At 33.7% G+C, this 15,965-nt stretch overlaps 1 protein-coding gene across 17 annotated transcripts in view; it reads left to right on the top strand.

Moving 5' to 3' along the window:
- The window catches only part of LOC125673309 (USP6 N-terminal-like protein), a 70,488-nt gene that overhangs the window by 40,409 nt on the left and 14,114 nt on the right, over positions 1-15,965 (top strand). For all 17 annotated transcript variants that reach the window (XM_056158106.1, XM_048909841.2, XM_056158111.1 and 14 more), the window contains 3 exons: positions 2,933-3,040; positions 5,798-5,907; positions 7,176-7,290. In XM_056158106.1, the coding sequence (XP_056014081.1) occupies positions 2,933-3,040; positions 5,798-5,907; positions 7,176-7,290 (333 nt within the window). The remainder of the gene's footprint in view (positions 1-2,932; positions 3,041-5,797; positions 5,908-7,175; positions 7,291-15,965) is intronic.

Raw genomic sequence — 15,965 nt, 5'->3', positions numbered from 1 at the left:
ATCTTGAGGAAGCCCTGTATTATAGAGTTTTGATAGCATTGACCTGTACACAACTGCTATTTTCTCGTAATTCAATTGTTTTTAAAAAGACCGCTGATCAACACAATTTTAATATAATTTTAATTTTCCCCCTCTATATAGTTACATGTATTATAAATTAAACAATCAGAAATCAAACAATAATTTGCCCATTAATTTCTAAAACTCATTGAAATAATTTATATTATCAATTTATGATAGCTCTATATTTATAAAAGAAATTATTCATTTAGCCAATGACTGAGAGTAAAAGAGAAAGAGGGGGTGGTGTAGACTGTGTGTCATCTAGCCATAGGGATACAGCCATTATACAAACACTATGACCACAGAAACACTGCAGATGGCCCTGAGACCCTTCCTGTGTACATCAAAAGTATACACAGCACCCTGATCTCTTGGCCAGGTAAATAACAATGACCATAGATGAGCTCCGCCCACATCCAGTGATCCGTGAAGAAACCATATGGTATTTTATTTGGGTCTTTAAAACCCCCCAGAAAACATTACTTTTCATGGTGAAATGAATACTTGCTTTAATCACACTGGTTTGCTCTGTTTTGAGTTCATATAAAAACACAAAATCTTGGAGAGCGTGTTCGTTGTGTTTTTTAATAAAATAAAACATATTGAATATTTGGGACTCTGATTGTATGGCGTATGAATATGATTTAGTATTTTAAAAAAGCTTGATTTGGAGAAGAAGAAAGAAAGAAAAACCTGCCTGCCTCATTTAAAAAAAAAAAAAGTGCTTGAGAAACTAAACATTAATATTTTTTAGCCTTATGTGTCCAAAACTTAAGAAAACTATCTAAAAGAATATACAATTTATTCAAAGAAGCTAATTTATTTTATCCCTCTGTTTAAATATTGATAAGTGGAGTTATGAAACCAAATAGATTTTTCAAAATACGATAAAGAAAAACACACTACATACCTTATTAAAAATTCCCGGCACTTCAAACTTCTTAACAAAAGGAGTGTTTTAAAGAAGGGTAACTCTAACTATTGGTTGAATGAAAAACAAGTGAGATAAGCAAGAGTTGTCTATCATTCCTTTATTATTGAATCGATAACAAGCTGTTAAAAAACTTCAACAAGCAGTGAAGTTCGACTCCTGATCAGATTACCCTACCCCACTAAAGGCAGTTTATGTTGAAATGTCTTCAAAGTCCCAAACCCTAATTTTCCCTGCTTAATCTCAAAGTGCAGTTAATTTTCTAGCTGGAACCTTGTTTTTACGTTCCTGGTTTATTAAATTGGAAGTCTACACCCGTGTGAGATGCTATATGTACAAATGTTGTATGTCTTGTGCTGGTACTACTTTTTAATTTGTGATCAGTGTGCCTCAACTTTATTTACCAGCATGGAAATCCCAGTGATCACACCAGCAATACAGTGTTTGTTTAGGATGTCAGGGAGGGACTGTAGTCTATATTTTGTTTTATCTAATATCCAAGCTGTTTGTGGATGCCCAAGCTGGTTGTTGAAGTAAATTTTACAGAGTTTAACGAAGTGCAATTTTTAATTAAACACTATTTTTGAATAATTGTTTATCAATGGCTTTCAATACTAGGGAGTGGACCCCACTAGATCTGTGATCAATCAAGCATCACTAATCTCCTAATAGACTAGGAAATGTACTTCACTTCATGTATATTTTATATAGTTATGTTAAGAAATGGTTTTGAACTTTAAAATTCCAACGTAATGATAAACCATAAATGTATAAATGAGGTTCCACTATATATATGTAGTAGTGCTACATATAAAAAATAGTGTTCATTGTGCTAGCTAAGAGTTTGTACACAATAAACATTTATTTAAATCCATCTTTTTCATGCAATACTAGTAAGTTCTTTAGCTACAACACAATAGCTACATCCCATTCGTATTGGATCTGCACAGTCATATGTTAAAACGATATGTGATATAGATTAAAATGAATTTTTTCCCCCCGAATTTATTGCAATTTATAAAATTATTTATAATTTATTTATTTATTACTCGGACATAAATACCAGAAATCAACACGATTTGCTACTTATAGCAATAACCATAGTATATCAGGAACTATTTTAGGTAGGGCTTTTGTATTTTGTATAGAGATTCTTTGATATGGCAAGACATGACACAATGGCGATTGATCTTTTGACCTTTAAGTTTGACGTTAAAAATAAACCTGACCCATTTTAAAATATCTGAACTATTTAAGGTAGGGCTTTCATGATTGTATATATATCATTTTATGGCAAGACCTTGTTATACTTCGGTGTTGACCTTGAACAATGGCAGGGCCAAGGTGGCTCAGGTGAGTGATGTGGCCCATGGGCATCTTGTTCCTAATGTCATATACCTCACTAAATGAAAGAAAATATCTCAAGTAATTTCCATTAAAGACTGAACTAACTTGAAGATCAATTGATACCAGAAACTGAGTTGAAATTACAATAAATGACATGGATATTCTTCTCTCATTTTGACTCTGTATCAATGTATGATGTGCTTTATATTATATCGATCAGAAATTTATGAAATTGTTTGTAAATAACTAAATTATCATTTGCCCACTTGGGCAAACATGTCTGCATTGTCACTTGACCAAAAGCGAATTTCACTTGTCCAGGGCAATTGAACAACCATTAATTTCAATGCTTGCTCTGTAGTAAAAAATGCTAAAGAATTGTGAATATTTGATGGTTTATTAGGATGTAGAATTGCTTTATAAAGTGATGAAATCTGAATAAAAGTTCTTCAAGAGAAAAATTTACAATGGGTAACAGTTCATGCATTTAATTTGGTTTATTGATATTTTAAAATGAGTGTCAATAGGATTCTACTTGTAAGTTAGATTAAGGATTGTATCATTTAATCATATGTGATCTCTTTGTGACAGATTGTGAGAAGGATATATAAGGGAATTCCTGCAAGTTTAAGAGGACTGGTTTGGGCCAGGATTCTGTCTATCCATAAAACCCGAGAGGAACAGAATGGTGTATACATGGTATGTAGGGCAATAACTCTTTACTGGTATAGAAAAATTTTAAACTTTTTGTTGTTGTTTTTTTTAGGTCACCTGAGTAACTCTGGTGACCTATTGCAATGTACACCCATCTTTGTTCGTCATCCATCGTGAGTTATCAATTGAACATTTTTAACTTCTTGATAACTACCATTCCAATTCTTTTCAAAGAACAAGGTACGATTGTATACATAAAAAGGCCAAAGAATTTCTCTTTATAAAATGTGTCTGGAATTAACCTTAATCAGCGTTTTAAGAAAGTAAAATATATGCCAGGTATACTATGTCAACAAAATCAGAATGATATTCCTAATTGGATAGCATTATGACATCATGAATAAGACATTTCCCGCCTTTTTTTCAAAATAAGCCTGAAAACTGTCAAATGTCATACAGATTATTGCTCAGGAAAAGATGTGCGTATTGTCGAGCAAAATGAAAGTGATATACATTGTGTATTATTTTTAGATGAAAAACATACTTGAATATGAATTTGCTTGACGCATGCGTTGTATGTTTTCTGAAAGGAAAATCACCTGAATTAGTGGATATTTTCATTGGAAATGGCATTTTTGCAATTTTATGCCAACTTCTAGCTCTCATCATATGACACAAATCATTTTGCTGATCAAACTGAGTGGATTTGGGGTTTACTAATCTATTCCTTATTTGAATGCCAGGGTTTGAGCTCCAAGTGAAATCATCAATATTTTGGGCCAAATGACTTTAGAAACTGTACCTACTTCTTTAATATGATCGAAGCATCCTTGGAACAAGGGGGCATAAATTGTAATATTAGGACTACTGCACCCCTGGGTCTTTAAGGGCTAGGGCAAAAACTACCAAAAATTTATCAATCTTCAATAATCTTCTCTACAACTGCACATTTGTAAGAAAAACTAAATGCATAGCCATGCCTCTACCAAAATTGTAAATTTTATGATCTTCAGGGTAGAGATTCTGACTCCAGGTCAGGGCCAAACTTTGTGTATGCTATATAGTGTTAATGTGTAAAACGTTTAAATAATTATCGTCCTTTTTGGTATTAATACTAAAATAAGATTAAATTGATATCTAGAAGGAGCAGAGAGTCCTTTACCAAAATTGTAAAATTTCATGATCTCAGGGGTAGGGGTTTTGGTTCCAGGGTGGGGCCAAAATTATTATAGTAATTATTGTATTTATCATTTAAAAAGACTTCTTTAATTTTGCTGATATATGTATAAAAAATAAATGTTTATTTAGGGAAAAAAGTAGAGAAGGATGTACATGTATCTTCGTAACCCCTAAATTCGTCCCCTAAAATCGTCCCCACAGTTTTCTTGGGCAGCATGTACGTTTCGAATTGTTTCTCTATTCGGTAATTTTTATTAATATCGAATGTCGACGAAAGAAACAAAAACTACATCATGACTTTTCTGAAGAAATGGGTTTTAAACAAGTAATGCAATCAATTAATCAAAGATCACCACCATATTCGTTTTTTCCTTAAGTTTTTTTTTTCACCTTGTCTTAATGGCAATTTTGTAAAATCAACTCCCGATTGAATGCACCGTCATTATATTTATTTTAGTGTCTGTAAGTCTGAATCACACAAGCGCTTTTATTAGACAAGTTGATCAAATGTGACTGGTGCTCACAGTGGGGCTGGGGAAAGTTGGGATCATGTGCTGAAAAAAGATCATTAGGAGAGGACATGACTTCTTATGTTCTCTTCGCAATTCAAAATACATTAATTACATGTAATATAGATTTTTTAAATGAAAAAAAAAAAATTGTTTCAAGTTTTATATTATTTTTTTCCACTTATGCAATTTTTGATCAATTAGCGTTCATTCCCTAAGCGTTCATTAGCGTTCACAACTTACATAGTCAATATTATTAAGTGTTTACATAGTCAATATTATTAAGTGTTTACATAGTCAATATTATTAAGTGTTTACATATTCATCTCATAAAGTTTGCAAAATATACCCTCAAGAAGATTTATTTCATTCTTTGATGTTTTTATTTTGCCTTTTATTGAAAAAAATCACAAGAAAAACAAAATAAAATTGACTTGGCCTTTATAAAATTCCAGAGGACAAAAATAGGATATAACGTCATTTGGTAAACATAGAATCCTCCATTTTAAATCTGGCAGTAGAAATTTCACAAGATATAATTGTAAACAGATTATTGATACACATGACAGCTAATTTGTTACTAAAGTTGATGAAAATGTTAGTTTATTAATTTTCACGCACAGGCCGTTGCTCTGACGCAAATTGGCTTAGGGGGGTGATTTACGGGTACTCTAGCATACCAAAAAATGGTGAATTTTGCAATCATAGGATTTTTACTGCAAGACAGGTCCAAACCAGTCTTATAGTGTTAATATAACATACCGTTTATTATGTAAAAGTCTTTCATCAGTATTGGCACTTTTGGGGGCATTTGTGCTTGAAGAACATATCTTGTTGTATATTGCTGCTGAATATCGGAATCTTGCTTAGATATGCAGAACTGGAAAATTAGTATAGATTTCACAGCCCTTGGGGCTAATGATACTTTTAACTCAGGTGACTGATAAGGCCTGTGGGCCATTTGTTGAAGATGAATTGTGTACTTTGTTTGAATGCTATAAAAAAAAATTATATACATGTAAATCTGATTTGTAAATATTGAAAAACTATGTTGGACAATTTACCATAAGATGTCAATGCTATAGTTTAAATGGATATTTAATATTCTCTTCAGGCAATGAGAAACCGAGCTAGGAAAAAGTCTCCACACATACGTCAGATTGATATAGATGTCAACAGAACATATAGAAATCATATTATGTTCCGTGAAAGATACGGCGTCAAGTGAGTAATGATTGATGATAGTGTGGGAAAAGTGCATTATATGACATGTATTGGTAAAATATTGTGGGACTTAATGTAAACTTTAACTTTAGAGTATGCATTAAATAAATCCATTGCTAAAGACTGCATTCATTTTTTACCTCACCTGAGCTGAAAGCTCAAGAGAGCTAAATCAGATCACCTGTTGTCTGTCTGTAAACTTTTAATATTTTCATCTTCTCCAGAACCACAAGAGCACACATCATCCATGGGTGAAGGGGATTCAAGTTTGAACAAATGAAGGGCCATGCCCTGTTCAAAGGGGAGATAATAACGAAAATGCAAAAATGGGTGGGGTCATTTTAAAAGTCTTCTCAAGAAACACTGGGCCAGAAAAGTTGAAATTTACATGAAAGCTTATTGATATAAAGCAAATTCAAGTTTGTTCAAATCCTGACCCCAAGGGGTAGGGGTGGGGCCACAATAGGGGATCGTTTTACATGAAAATATATGGGGGAAAATCTTTAAAAATCTTTTTCTCTAGAACCACTGGGCCAGAAAAGGTCAAATTTACATGAAATCTTCATGACATAGTGCAGATTCCAAGTTTCTTCAAATCATGGCCCCTAGGGGTAGGGTGGGGCCAACAATGGGGGATCAATTAAAGTTTACATTGGAGTATATAGGGGGAAATATTACATTTGAGTATATAGGAAAAATATACAAAAATATTCTCCAAAAACCACTAGGCCAGAAAAGTTCAAATTTTCATGAAAGCTTCCTGACATAGATTAGATCCAAGTTTGTGCAATTCATGTTTCCCTGGGGTTAGGGTGTAACCACAATGGAGGATCAAACTGTTATATGCTGATATATGGGGAAAATCTTTTTAAAAATCTATTGATTTTCATAATTTGTATATACATTTTTTACAAAAAGACCTATCATGAGGCATCTCTGTGTTATGTGAATTCATTTTCAGTTATGTTGTGATCCGTTGGGGCCACAATATGGGATCAAAGTTTTCATGGAATTAAAGATTGATAAAAAAAAATTGTTTAAAATATCACAACAGCTGAACAATGGCAGGGCAAAGGGGGGGGGGGGGGGATATCACAACAGCTGAACAATGGCAGGGCAAAGGGGGGGGGGATATCACAACAGCTGAACAATGGCAGGGCAAAGGTGGCTCAGGTGAGCAATGTGGCCCATGCGTCTCTTGTTGTAGAAATGTTTTTTCATTTTTTTTCTTTATTAGATGTAATGATGATTTTTTTAATGTTCTCTAGACAAAAAGCCCTGTTCCATGTCTTAGCAGCCTATTCGACGTATAACACGGAGGTCGGGTACTGTCAAGGAATGAGTGAAATCGCAGCACTTCTCCTAATGTATCTTAATGAAGAGGTCAGTCTACACAGTGTGACAGAATACATAGGGATCACTTTCTCCTTCATAACAGAATGCATAGGGGTCACTTTCTCCTTCATAACAGAAGAGATAGAAATCACTTTCTCCTCACTTCCTAACAGAATAGATAGAAATCACTTTCTCCTTCATAACAGAATAGATAGGGATCACTTTCTCCTCACTTCACAGGGTTTGACACTAAGACATGTCTGACCGACCGACTAAATGATAGGTCCGTTTGGGTAAAATGTTGATTTACTAGTCCGACTGGTCGTGTTAAAAAAATAAACAAGAGACTTTACTTTAACCCTTTAACTACCAGAAATTTTCGAGTTTTCCTTCAAAGCAGATACAAATATTTCAAATTGAAATTAAAGCATTTTCTAGTCACATTTTCGTAATATAACCTATGCATATTCTGAAAGGAAAAATCTTGAAGATTTTAATTATGCACTAAAATGTGCTGTAACGGTTGCCATGACAACAAAAATACCCCACAGATCCCCAAAAATGTGTTTTTTCACCAGTTTCGTCACCTAAAACACACAAATTGAATGTTTATCAGCCATCATTTAAATAAATTTTAGGAATAGTTGTATTCATATACATGTATTACATGCATTCATGAAATTAAGTGTCATTTATTGTAAATATAATTATACATGTACATAAACATTGAAGTACAAGATGCGCAAAAGTTACAGTAGACTGCCTGTAATTATTGTAAAATGTTCCTTAAAACTTGAAGAAAATTTTTAATGAAAATTAAAACTTTCTCTACACATATTTTTAGAATATAACTCATAAAAATTTCAAAATGAAAAAGTAAGTTTCTAATTATGCAGTGTAACGAATTTTTACAGTTACCATGGCAACTAAATGAGTCCATGAATGACAAAAATATGTTGTTGGTTTTTTTCTGGTACATTTTTGTTGTTGATTTTTCATTCCTTCCTTCACATGAAAATACAAATTGACCAGTAAACTGCTACACTAAGTTTTGAATTATGTAGTATGATCTGATGTTATGGTTGCCATGGGAACACGATAACCCATAAATCGCTAAAATGAGTTTTTCATCCTTTTCTTCCCGTGAAATAGAAAAATTGTTCAATAAACTATCACAATATTTACGTCATGTACGTAATGATATCATGAAAACTAGCAGTACAAGTTCAAATATACATGCAAGATTTATAAACCTACAATACATACAACCATATGCCTATAGAAATTAAATACCTTTACTCTCCAAATTCTAATATAATATTGTTCAGTAGATCATAAATGCGTCAATAGCTTAGTTCGTTTATAATACAATAAGCCAAATACATGTACATTGCATCCGCGCAAGTCACGCTTACTAAGTCCGGGAGTACCGTACGTATGTACATTAGGCGTGGTTTGCGACGGTGAATATTTCATGATAAAACAGTGTACCATATATTTACAGCGTTATATGATCTAAATTAATTGTTACTGAATTTTTTCTATTTATATTATAAAAATAATGCGTACACTGTCTCGCCTCGATCACGCATAGAAAACTACACCATCGGCACCGACACTTTTTTCGCTGATGTGTCTCACATTCAAGCCGTTTTCTCATCGGACTGAAGAAGTTTCCGATCAGACACTGGGCAACGTCTAGTGAGAAATCACATTAGAGAGTAATGCCTGTGAGGTTTCACGGTACCTGGGGTGTTCAACCATAGAACATAAAACGTGTTTCCTGCAGGCACGTAGAATAGGGGGAGAGGGTGTTGCCATCCCCCAACTTTTCTCAACACCTTTTAATGTTAAAAGATATATTTGGTGACCCTTCCCATATTTTATAATAGTATTGAAATATAAAAATGTAAAGTCGAAGTTATGAATTGAACTTGTGTACATGTATTGAAAGGTGCACAACCCCTCCCCCTTTTTAAGAAGTCGAAGTTTGGGATTATTTATGAGTCGGTGCTAATACATGTCACAAACCTGAATTTAAAATTTATTTTCGGAATTTTTCAAAGGTTGCACGTTACTCCCGCATCCCCACCCCGAGTTTGGAGAATTTAAGTGCTGATTGTCCTAAAGAAGAACTTTTTTATGTTTTTGGTTTATCTATTCATGTATCCATTTATTTATTTTTATATGCTCGTCAAGAAATTTAGACAGTGGTGTAGGGATTTTTTCCGGCTTCCACTCCCCCTGTTGAAAAATTATGCAACATACATGTACGTGCCTGTCCTGTATAAAATACCTGCATGTCGTAATGCGGTTATCCTGCAGGTCTTTGTGTACTGAGTATGTACCGTACATAATACAATCCCTTTTTACAAAGTAGTTTCCATATGAGTGAAAAATTCTCGAGAGGGACATTAAACAATATTCAATCAATAGAGTACATTTTCTTGCATGATTTTACATGTAGTGATAATTCATTACTAATATTTTAAGCGTACTTTTAAAAGCATCACTATTTAGTACTATATGTAGATCAGAGAGTCTTCGTCGGCACCGTACACAATCGTACTTTTTCTCTGACATAATTCAAAATGTTTGCAATATTTTGTATTTACATATATGAATATTCTATGTTGTAGAATCATGTGTATGTGTGTGTGTGTGTTTTATGGTGTTTTTTCAAATAACGGAAATTTTATCAAAATTGTTGCCATTGTCATAAAATATTTTTAAAAAATTACCGATGCATTGTCATCTGACCAGTACATATCATAGAAATGATTATATGTCTCTGTATATTTTGATATCGGGTAATTGGTTAATTCCCATCAAAGATACGCATTTCGTTTGTCGGGGTCCAGTTGGGGTCAGGCTGTCCTGTACTCGATCTGCTTTCTGTTTCTTACATATCTATAACCTTTGCTATTTCCCCAAAACTGACAAGAGGTAATATCAGCAGAAAGTAACAGTATACATGATATAAGAGGAGGCGGACAGGATGAGAGGAAGGAGGTGCATGGGAGAGGAGAAAGAGGTTTAGTGGGGAGGTTCTTATACTTCTTTTCTTATAACTCCTTCGTTTTTCCTTTTTCACATCTAATCTGCATCAACGGCTATACGTATTCAATGCCGTGCCCATTGTGTTTTAACAGATAAAAGAAACAATTAAAGAATACAGAATATAAAGAATACATTTGCAAATATCGCGTTAGCCTGTTATATCTATATGTATCATAATCGCTGCCGTGCATATGGGTAGTAAACTGGCATGCAATACGCTTTAGTACCCATATGAAATATGCAATTCATCACTATTCAGGGGAAGAGAGGGGGAGAGGACCACCCCCTGTACGCCCCCTCATATAAGGAGTCAAGTTCATGAGAAGGACCAACATCTTCATGGAACTTTACAATATTTACGCTATGGAGTTGATGCGACTAGAAGTAGAAATCCTCGTCCGTAATGTCACTCAAATGACTGCCCAGTGTACACTGGTGACCGTGTTTCTATATATTCTGATTCATTGTCCTTATTATAGAAACTTTTTCAGAACTGTAGTCATCTACACCAATGTCTGACGGTGACCCAACGGACAACAAAACTGAGCCTGTATCGCTTTCAGCGCTATACTCCATGATTAAATTATGCGTTGTTTATGTTACAGTCATGACAACGTAACAAGAAATGAAAATATTTAGTCAAAACAACTCATTTGACTTACTTGTACTGAAGTTATTTTTCTTTAAATTCTAACAGATTATTATTACAAATAAACGGAAAAATCATAATCTAAACGCTAACATTTTTAAATGAGTATACATACTTACATCTAGCACACACTGACAACTTGCTCGTAATGATTAACTTATAAAAAATGTATTTTAGTCCGTTCCATAGCCTACATCATATTTATTGCCTATTCATCTAATGAAAATATACATATATACCTTTTTTTTAATTCATGCATGCGAGACACTCAAATGTAAACAACACTTTATTCTTCTAGATTATATGGTGCATGTACGTGAAAAAGATATAGAGGAAAAAAAACCCACAAATCCCGTGCGCTTTAGCCATTTTTCACACACATATACTTAGGCTGAATGCGGACATGTATGTGAAAAAGATAGAGAGAAAAAAAACCCACAAATTCTGTGCGCATTATACCACCTTCACACTCACGGATTTTTCTTACGAGTCCTTACGGATCTCCGACTCGTAGTCAATTCACAAGCATTCGTAAATCACTCGTTGGTATCCATGTCTAAATCGTAACATTCCGTGTACTTTTATGGATTTGTGGAATACGTAAGAATCCGTAAGAAAAATCCGTGAATGTTAAGGTACTATTAGCCATTGTTCACACACGTATACCTAGGCTGAAGGCGGACACGCTTACATAGGGAAATAAATGTACATTGTATTTAGGTTGTAAAACAGTAGTTCTAATTCATAAAACAAAAACTAAAACCCAATCACAGATTTACCGTTATAAATTTATTTAGTTTTTCCACGTAAATATAGTTATGTATCGTTATATAATCTATTTGCGCAATACACACGCACGCTAATGTCAAATCGTTTAACTTATAAAATGCATTACTTTTATGAAGATTTAATAGGTCTATGACACTTGCCCGTACCTAAATATGACCGTAAGAAAAAATGAAGCAATTGTTTCAACCTTTCCGAATATGATATACGTTTTTAAATATTTTGTTTTTTAGAAAAGATTTTACTAACAGAATATAACACAATTTTTGTCATTTCGGCTTAAATTTCCTACTTTCCGGTAACGATGTGCGATTTTGAATGCATGTTTTCGACTAGTTCCCAACATCGCACAGAAAAACTTTGAGTAGAAAAATTGTTTAGTTTTTACTCTACTTTTAGAAAATATGATTTGTTTCATTGTATTCCAATTATTAACAAAACGCCCCCAATTTAATCACGTCGGCACATAAAAGGCGTCAAAAGGCGTCACTGGGCGTTAAAGGGTTAAACCAGAAGATATTTTATTCTTAACTAGGAAAATAACTGCAAATGGTTTGAGAGCAATTTTGAACTGCGTGTTGACATAATCTCTATTTTTAGTTCTAATAAATAAGTCACGGTCGGAAGTGATGTTTTACGACATCTACTTGATGTTAATATGTGTGTAAAGTTATGTTTCGGATAAATAGATATAAATTTAATTCATTTTTATTTAAAAAAAAAAAAAAACCAGTTTAATTTAATTAAATACTCATAAGAAAGTGTTTATCAAATTAATAAATTATGTTGTAAACAGTCATTTTTAGTTGTTGAAATATGTGCGGAAATGTCTCTATATTCAAATACGACTTCTCGTCCTCAAGGAAAGATGTCCCAAGAGAAAAAAAAGGAAAGGGTTGGGAAGAAACGAAGCAGGGTTATGAATTAGAAATAATAAGAAAGGTTGAGGTCATTTTATTCTAAATGGACTAAAGAATTTCTGTGACGGGTAGAATTTAAAGAAACAGAAAATGTGTTTGAAAATAAAAGCATCAAATTGAATGATAAGATTAAATATTTGTTTGAGACAATTAAATACGTTGTAGTTTAAACTTAACGTTTGTAATTTGAATTAAGTATTTAGATATATATGGAGAATCTATCGAGTTTTTTTTCTGGAAAGTTGGTCGGGGCTAGTGGATGTAAAGTCAGATTTAGTAAAAATCATTTGAAGTAGCCCAACTGGTCTAGTGCTCAAAATAGTAAATGTCAAACCCTGCTTCATAACAGAATAGATAGGGATCACTTTCTCCTTCATAACAGAATACATAGGGATCACTTTCTCCTCACTTCATAACAGAAAGATAGAGATCACTTTCTCCTCACTTCATAGCAGAATAGATAGAAATCACTTTCTCCTCACTTCATAACAGAAAGATAGAGATCACTTTCTCCTCACTTCATAGCAGAATAGATAGAGATCACTTTCTCCTCACTTCATAGCAGAATAGATAGAAATCACTTTCTCCTCACTTCATAGCAGAATAGATAGGGATCACTTTCTCCTCACTTCATAACAGAATAGATAGAGATACTTTTTCGTTAAGTGACCATAGCTGATTTGATAGGAATTGCTTTTTCACTTAATATACTGATATCCTATAAAAGAAAGCTATGAAAGATATTTCTATTTTTCTTATCACATGACATAGTAACTCAATACACAAATGCGGATGAATATTTAATCTGTCTGCTTGTTACAAAAACAACATCAGTGACATAGTGTTAAATCTAGGATCTAGAGAGGGCACACATATCATATGTTCAAAAGGGCACTTACAAATTGTGCGTATTAAAACGAAAGTGTTAGGGGCGATAATTCCCAGAATAGTCGTGTGTTTGAAAACGAAAGTGTTAGGGGTGATAATTCCCAGAATAGTCGGCTCAACCGAAATCGAAAGTAATAATTACGTTGTAATAGAAAAATGCACAGTCGTTAAATAGAGATAAAATTTCGTGAAAATACACGAAAAGGTAAAAATCATGGTCGTTGGTCGCGTCAGACAGGTGGTCATTTAATACAGGTAAAATATATAGAGTAACGTCTTGGGGGAACTTTTTATGGTCACATACGACAGTGAGTCGCTTAATACAGTGGGTCGCTATGGCAGTTTTGACTGTATCTAATTTTATCTTATCTCACAAGCTCTACAAATTTTATCATTGCACCTCCTCCTCTTCCAACGACCACACGTCTCTGATGTAACAAGTGTCTCCAGTGTTTGTGAGACTTGAGCCCTTGTAAGTTAGGGCTGTTCCAGAAATGATCAAATGGGAGGGTCGGGCGGCAAATGATATTTTTTTTGTGTGGGTGGTCGTATTTTTTCAGATTTTATTTGGTCCGTGGTTGGACTGTTAAAAAAATATTTATTATGGGTAGTGGGTAGTTTCTATTGTTTTATTTTGTGCCACGTGGGTGTTGAGTTTTCAGAATATTTTTATTTTCGCTCTTGTCGTGTTGGTTACAAAACGTTGGAGGGAAAATTGAGAACGTGCTTTCGAAATGCTGCTTTCGAAATCGGAAATCGGAAGTAACATAGAACTATTCGAGTTGTCGCTCTTTGCATCGCATAACTTTCCATTACGGCACTCTTCAAATTAGAGGCGCGTTTAGTAGGGTCCCTTTGGACGTGATGGCGGCGAACTCTGTTCTGTAGATTATTACAGTTTACAGTGCATCGATTTTGGGAATATTTTGAAACCAATAGGTGTTCCGTTTTCTAATAAAAATAGGCAAACCTCAGTTGATTTATACGAGGGTACCGATGCGTTATATTTATCAGTCAGTGTGATGGTGATAGAGGCCTCCGGGCGCGGGCTCCATTAGAAGACGAACGATTCGTGGAAAAACATATCCATACCCATTTCATGATAATAGCATCGTTTGGACTCCCTATCTTTCCAACATTCCCGCCATAGATGCCTTTGATTGTTGATGTGACATCGTTTCTTCAGAACTACTGTGATACAATGTCGCACAGGCATTACCGCGTCATTGACTAGAATGTTTGTCCCGAAAACCTCGCGAGATTTGTACCATTTTCATTTTTTAAAATATATTTTTGTGGTGGGTCTGGTTAGTTTTTTTTTTAATTAGATGGGTCATTGTAAAATGAGTTTATCAATTTGATGGGTCATGGGGTAATTTTTTATTTTTTTTTTATGGGTGCTTGGTATATACAAAAGGTGCCTCCCGACCCCCCCATGTATTTATTTCTGGAATAGCCCTTAGGAAAACGAAAGTAATTTAATGTCTATTCCGACCCGCTAACAAAAACCTCTTGGTATCTCTGTTTACACATACACACTTGTTAAAGGGACTGGTTCACGTTTTTTGAAAGAAATGATTTTTCAATTTTGATGTCAAAAATGAAAAATATAGCTCATTGAATGTTGACAACCAAAATTTAGACCGTCTGAATGCAAGGATAAAAGCAATATGTTAGCTTTACTTCTGTGTTATGTAAACAAAGACTCGAGTCTTTTTATGTAAACAAACAAACCAGTGAAACATTAATCTTGTATTTTAAAGCATCTTCATTCTGTACAATCACAAATTTTAACTTTTAAATGACACATTTTACCTAAAGTATACTTGAGATGTGATAAATATAATAAACTAGGATCAGAATCCATTTATTTTGAAAACCCTGTATACAATAACACACCCCAATCTTTGTTTTCAAAACAGATAATAAACTCTCCATAATGAGCTTCTGTCATAATGAATAACCTAAATTTTTTGAGAAAGCTTCTAAACATATTTTGATCATTTGAAGTGAAAAACAAAATTTGGAGGAAAATCGTGAATCAGTCCCTTTAAATAACTGTACATGAATTATTAATAACAAGAAAATCTGCGATTTTGAACTCAGATTTTGATTAATTGATACTTTAGAAGATCTAAAGATTTCATGCTTTACTGCCAGATGATGTCACATGTCATCCCAGTATTGATTTAGGCCAATACGGTTACTTCCAAAAGTATTATGGTCAGGACTCATTTTTATTACATATCGGTTTTCTTTACTACAGTTAAACTATTGACATTAAGGTTTGTAACTAAATGTTTTGATATATGTAATAAATAAAACAGCAAAAATAAAATTACTATTTTGTGTGCGTGTACAGGTATGTATATAACTGTTATTGGGATCTCATGGTTTTTATTCAAAGAGAAATGACTCTA

The sequence above is a fragment of the Ostrea edulis genome, chromosome 3 (assembly GCF_947568905.1).
Source record: "Ostrea edulis chromosome 3, xbOstEdul1.1, whole genome shotgun sequence".
Classification (NCBI taxonomy): domain Eukaryota; kingdom Metazoa; phylum Mollusca; class Bivalvia; order Ostreida; family Ostreidae; genus Ostrea; species Ostrea edulis.
Note: the sequence above shows the minus strand (reverse complement) of the source record. Positions and strands in the feature narration are given on the sequence as shown.